Source organism: Octopus bimaculoides, chromosome 17 (assembly GCF_001194135.2).
Source record: "Octopus bimaculoides isolate UCB-OBI-ISO-001 chromosome 17, ASM119413v2, whole genome shotgun sequence".
NCBI classification, from domain to species: domain Eukaryota; kingdom Metazoa; phylum Mollusca; class Cephalopoda; order Octopoda; family Octopodidae; genus Octopus; species Octopus bimaculoides.
In genome coordinates, this window is record NC_068997.1 from 41,715,280 (window position 1) to 41,721,623 (window position 6,344).

The 6,344-nt window shown below is 36.1% G+C and overlaps 1 protein-coding gene across 8 annotated transcripts in view; it reads left to right on the forward strand.

The window, feature by feature from the left end:
* Nucleotides 1-6,344, forward strand: part of LOC106870714 (thyroglobulin) — a 33,230-nt gene that overhangs the window by 24,566 nt on the left and 2,320 nt on the right. For 7 of the 8 annotated variants that reach the window (XM_052973859.1, XM_014916881.2, XM_052973858.1 and 4 more), the window contains 4 exons: nt 525-586; nt 2,658-2,754; nt 5,293-5,372; nt 5,615-5,800. In XM_052973859.1, coding sequence (XP_052829819.1) covers nt 535-586; nt 2,658-2,754; nt 5,293-5,372; nt 5,615-5,800 — 415 coding nt within the window. In that variant the 5' untranslated portion in view covers nt 525-534. The remainder of the gene's footprint in view (nt 1-524; nt 587-2,657; nt 2,755-5,292; nt 5,373-5,614; nt 5,801-6,344) is intronic. The other variant, XM_052973861.1, reaches the window with a different exon arrangement.

A 6,344-nucleotide genomic window follows, 5' to 3' on the forward strand; every position in this document is an offset into this window, starting at 1 on the left:
AACCACATAAAGCTTCCTTTGTTCCCTCTTTCTGTAAGACAGCAAATGTGATTTGAGTGAGATTCGGTTGCTATTTCTAGAATATCGATGGACCACGTAGAGCTTTCTCTTAGTTCAACAAGAGTTTTCAAAACAAATTTTATCCTGTTTGTACCACGATGAAGACAAGGATACAGAAGTTGCTTGTTGGGAATAAGTGTGGAGGTGTGTGAAATATATGGATGTCCTGATTATCGAAATATTGATGAATTTGTGTAAGAGATCGTTCCAGATAACTGATATGATAAAAGATGGAAGTGGAGAGATGTAATAGAACAAAAATTGCATTAAATGAAGCAACAACGATGATGTACCAAAGTTACATTTCAAAGCAAGTCGGCTGATCATGTTGGAAGGCCAGGATTCTTAGAGTTAATTTCCTGTCAAAGCTTGTATAGATTTCATCCATTTTCTCCCAATTTTTGGCGCTAATTTACACAGATGTTCTCATAAATTATTTGTACAACGCTCTTTCTCTTTTCTAGACATTTCACCATGAAGCTCCTGCTAGTTATTTTGTCGTCTGTTGTTGTTGCTACTCAGGCAAGTAAGTACTGCTTTGAAAGCATTTACCTGAACATCCTCATGACTAATCATTAGTTCATTTAATGTCTGTAGCTGTCAATGCTTGCATAACAAGTTAGATACGTCTTCGACAACCTCACCCATCACCATAGCAACTGTAAGAGGTGCTTGTGTTATGGCAAACAACGTTATGTGAAGTCGAGCGTATGTTATTGCTATTATACTGGAGGCTTTACAGCTCGATGGTCTTCTCATTGTCCGCCCGTCCACTAGCACATGATTAAAGTGAATATATAGCCTTATCTAAATATAATTATCTTAAAAGGAAGATATATTAACGCTGTGCATCATAGATACCTTTATGCGTGTGTCGTGGCTCCATGAATATACGCCTTTTTTTATATTAAGAGACGGAGTTATTTTACTTATAGTAATAAAACCAACATCAAATCTCTGGTCCCTGGATTGCTTGTTATCATAAAGGTTGTTTACCTATGGTTGCCTATCTTTGATAATCAAAGGTTATGTTGCTGTTGTTCTTTATCCCTAATTTGGTACTGACCGAGTAGATATGTGATCTACGGTATTGCATCCACCATCGCCGTTTTCTCCTGAACACAGGGCATCTAGGATTACTTTATCCTTTATATCATTCCATTAAAATCAGTGGTTCTCAAATTGTGTCTATAATTCTCCTGAGCCATTTGTGGGGTCCACGCAACAAAATAATAAACCGGTGATCTACAATAGTATTTTAAGGGTCTCTAAAAAAAAAGGTTTGTTTTAGATGTATTATTGGTATGTATTGCAAGAAACAGCTTGGTTTCTTTCTTTAACATTTTACATTGTTCAACCTACACAAGTTAATGTGTGCAAAAGAAAATTGGAAGTTTGAAAGAAGTTTCCATAAAACTAGTTTTTTAAACATCAAATGACTATGGGGGGTCCACCAGAATAAAATAGTAATCAAAAGAGTCCATAAGACAAAACAAAAACGTTGAGAACCCCTGTTTTATAATGTAACGGGGAATAATTAATTGATATTTCTAGCAAGTCGTATGACCACGTCAACTCACACTTTTTGTGCACGGTATCTTCTTGTATTTGATGTCCACCACAAGAGAGAGAAAGTCGTGAAATATCATCATAGTACAAGTGATGTATACACGGATATCTAAAGTTCAAACGGTGGAATAAATTATTATGCCGTGAGAAAGAAGACAACGCTAACGTTTCTGGCAGGATTTTTCGTTAGAGAAAAGGTTGTGATGTTCTGTGATGTTATTAGATGAATGTACAGGGAAGAGAAAGGAGGGAGGAAGAGGAAAAATAGGAGAAGGGGGGTGGGGTGTTGATAGTATCTAGGAGTAACAGTCATAGTAAGGAGGCAGCAGAAAAAAGCAGCAGATAGAAACATTGAGGAGGGAGTTGATAAGAACAGCTGCAAACCAGACAAACTTGACATGCTTACGCACATACACACACATACATGCACGGACATATATACGTTTATATATATAATTGCTGTTGTTGTTGGTGGTGGTGGTGGTGGTGGTGGTGGTGGTGTGTGGGGAGTCTCACCTTCGATTTACCATCGAGATCCATTCGTTTTGTGTGTGTGTGTGTGTGTGTGTGTGTGTGTGTGTGTGTGTGTGTGTATTTATTAAGGCGGAGAGCTGGCAGAATCGTTAGCACGATGAGCAAAACACTTAGCGGCATTTCGTCCGTCTGTAGGTTCTGAGTTCAAGTTCCACCGAGGTTGTCTTTGCCTTTCATCCTTTCAGGGTTGATAAAATAAGCAGCAGTTGAGTACTGGGGGGGGGGGTCGATGAAATCGACTCATCCTCCACCTCCCCCCCCAAAACTGCTGGTCTTTTGTCAAAATGTAAAACCGTCCACAGCCACACAGTAACAACATTAACACAGTCCGAGAATAAAGCAGTAATAGCAGCAAGGCCCACACGGGTTCGATGTCAATATACTGCTATCCTTTGATGGTAATGAATGGAGTACAGGTATTTCATCTGACCATTATAGCTTCTTACACTTGCTTTTAAGTATATCTTATGTTTTACTCTGTTTTAATATTTCAGTTACCTGTGCTCAGTACAGACTCGTGACGTTTTCAAGAGATTTTCCTGCATGTGAAAAGGATGGATCGTACTCCCGGCTGCAGTGTACAGGCCCAATGTAAGCGAAATAAGTTCAATACTTGTAATATATTATAACAACGTGTGTGTGTGTGTGTGTGTGTGTGTGTGTGTGTGTGTGTGTGTGTGTGTGTGTGTGTGTGTGTGTGTGTGTGTGTGTGTAGATAGATAGATAGATAGATAGACAGACAGATAGATAGATAAATAGATAGATAGATAGATAAGGTTGGAATGAATGTTTTGTCACATTTCAAGATAGGAAAGAAACAAATGCTCCTTTTGTCTTATTTTTCATACCTAATCAAGATAATTTTTTGCTATATTATTGGATAACATAATCCCATCTATTTGACAAATTGCTGTTCCTCCAGGCTTAAATTTTTTTAGGCTTCGGAGCAAAGAATTGCGTAATATCATTTTTAACCTCTTCGCAATTGTTTTCCCTTTAAATAATTTTGCAATGATCTGAAAAGATGATAGACGGTGCAAGATCTGAAGAATAAGGAATATGAGGCAAAACCTCTACATTTAGCACAGTGATATGTTTCTGGGTGGCTTGGGCAATATGTGGTCTAGCATTATCATGTATGACCAACAGTCCTTTACGACTTGTCACTGATGAGACTTTTGCAGGCAAATTTTTTTTGCTACGCTTCCAATTGACGACAACTCTTCACATTTACTGTTCCGTTTTGGTTTAATACATCATGATAGTCGACACCCTTCATATCTCACCAAATACAAATCATAGCTTGACACTAACACTGGTTTCCAAATGGTTATGGGAGGCAAGCAAACAAACATACACACACATACACATACAACGGGCTTCTTCCAGTTTCTGTCAACCAAATTCACTCACAATGCTTTGGTCGGCCTTGGTTATAGTAAAAAAACACTTGCCTAAAATGCCACGCAGTGGGACTGAACCTGGAACTATGCGGCTTGGAAGCAAGTTTCTTACTACACACCCACGCCTGCACCTATGTTACAAGTGTTTCTTTTGGTTTAGCTTATATTAAGACGTGGTTAAAAAGGAGCGTTTGTCTTGTGAAAAATTCCTGTCCATTAAACCAAAATTATTCTATACTTCTTACACAGTCACAAAGCTTCAAATTCGGCAGAGTTGATTGCACTGATTCCAGTACTTGACTGGTATACTGTTTTATCAACTCTAAAACGATTATAAACAATGTTGGTCACGGAGAGGTTTGAACTCAGAATGTAAAAGACCATAACTAAACATCATAAGAAATTTTGACCAACGCTTTGATGTTCTCATTCCATTGCCAAAGATTCTTATTCATCGAGTATACCCAAAACCTACATTTTTACTGGAAATTCTGGGAGTTGTCTCATATGCCACGCCGCCTTATGAACTGATATATGTTATATATGTATACATAACTTAAATATTACAAATATTTTACATTTTGATCGAACTGATGCGTTTTCTTAATGAAAATTTATAATTTACTCCTGACAGTTAAGAGAAATAAAATATCGCTTCTGCACTAGTATCTTGAATTCTAAGAATCGGTCAGAAATTTTCCAGTGTATATGTTGTCACATAAAGCATCGATTATGCTTTAAATTATTTACTGTTGAATTTGAAGTAGATAAAGATATAAATCACACCTCGTAAATATTGGATTAAAATCCCTTTCAGATAAAAAAAAAAAAAGATCGAAAGATACCCGTATTACTCGAACCTACAACTTTTGCAAGCATAACAGGCGTTCTACCATCGGAAGAAAATAATTGTTCAGCTTTTTCAGTCCATTGCAGAAGCTTTGTTCATTGTACGATTTTTTGTGTCATAATAATTTAGAAATTTTGATAAAACGTGAAATAATTAGTGCTTAACTGTAGATACTGAAGTAGAGAATAAAAGCTAATAACTGTTTGGTTCGTGAAGTAGATGGGGAGTAGTCGAAGGTCATGGAAGTACCTGAGTTGACCTGACGAAAGAAAAAATCAAAGCTAGTGATGTCAGTGTAAGTCATTTCAATAAACTTATTTCAATTCAGTTTTCATGGATAAAAACCAAGACAGGAAACATTTATAAATTTCATAAATGTTTTGGAATACAACGTTGTATTACTGAAGCTATAGGATACGGTTTCAAATTCTGGGAAGTACAAAATTCATCATGGATTACCAAACTGGACAACTAATTCTGTTTTCAGAAACAACAGTAAAGAATCCACGAGGATAATCAGCCTGCTAAAAATAGCAACTAGATTTTCCTCAGATCACACCCTTTTTATGAACTCATTCAACGACGTGCTTTTAGGCAAAAAGATGGAATGGTCACAGTTAGAATGTCTTTGATCATAGATTTGTCTGATTTATAAAGCAACTATTAATTCCGTTTACCTTTTTCAATAAATGTTCCCAACTCCTAGAATTAAGGTCTTCATAAATGTATTCATAAATGTAATACTCACATGTTGGAAAGATTTGTATTTTAAAAAGAATTTTAAATCTTTTCTTCGTTTAATATATGCTCAGTCGAAAGCTAGTTGTATGTTGTGACAGGAAAGTACTTCAAATTAATGTTTCCCTTTACTTACAGTTGCTTCTGTTTTACATCTGCTGGACACTTGGTTGAGGACCTTTTCATCAACAAGACTGATTCGGTAGGCATGGATTGCAGTAAGTAGATTTCAAGACAATTATCTGGTATATACAGAAATAAAGCCCCTATCTTCTCCGACAAAAATGAGAGATAATTGTCAAACTCTCCACACCATGGAAATTAATGATGAAATTTGCTGTAAAGAAACTAAATATAACTGATATGCCTAAATTACATTTTTAATCTATCAAGCATGAATGTTGGTGATTAAAATTATTGACTGTATCTTGTTTTGTTTTTTGTTTTGTTTTTTTTTAAGATTGTGCTGTGGAAAAAACAGAAAGCAAATTGAGAGGAGAAAACTCAAAACCTTATCGGTGTCTTCCAAACGGCAATTATGACAAAGTTCAATGTCAGGCTGACTCTTGTTACTGCGTAAACCCTAAGGGAATTCAGGAAGGAGATTCAGTACCTGTTGCACGCATCCATACACTTCCATGTTATGGTAAGTAGAATAATTTATTTACTGAAGTCTAAACTTCAGAGGTAATATGGTTATGTGAATGAGTCTACAGATGACAGATAACAGGACTTCTACAAGTATTTCAATGAATTTCTAGCCAGGTATTTCTCTGTATTTCATTTAAACTTAACGGAGATGCATTTGCTTGGCAAGTAACTTGATCTGAGATAAAACCTTAAAACTGAAAATGCAACATCATGAGAAATATCATAATAGTCATTTAAAACATGGCTACAGCATGACCGAGTGATTATGAACTTTACTTCACAATCATATGATCTCAGGTTCGATCCCACTGCATGGAGTCTCAAGCAAGTTACTTTTACTTCAGCCTCGGGTCGACCCAAGCCTTTGTGAATGAAATTGGATCGATGAAACTGTGTTAGGGAAATTAGGCATACAGTCATAGAAAGGATGCCAACGCTGACATTGGAGTATGGTGAAGTTCAAACTCATCAGATCCTGTCATTATATATATATATATATATATATATATATATATATATATATATATATATATATATAT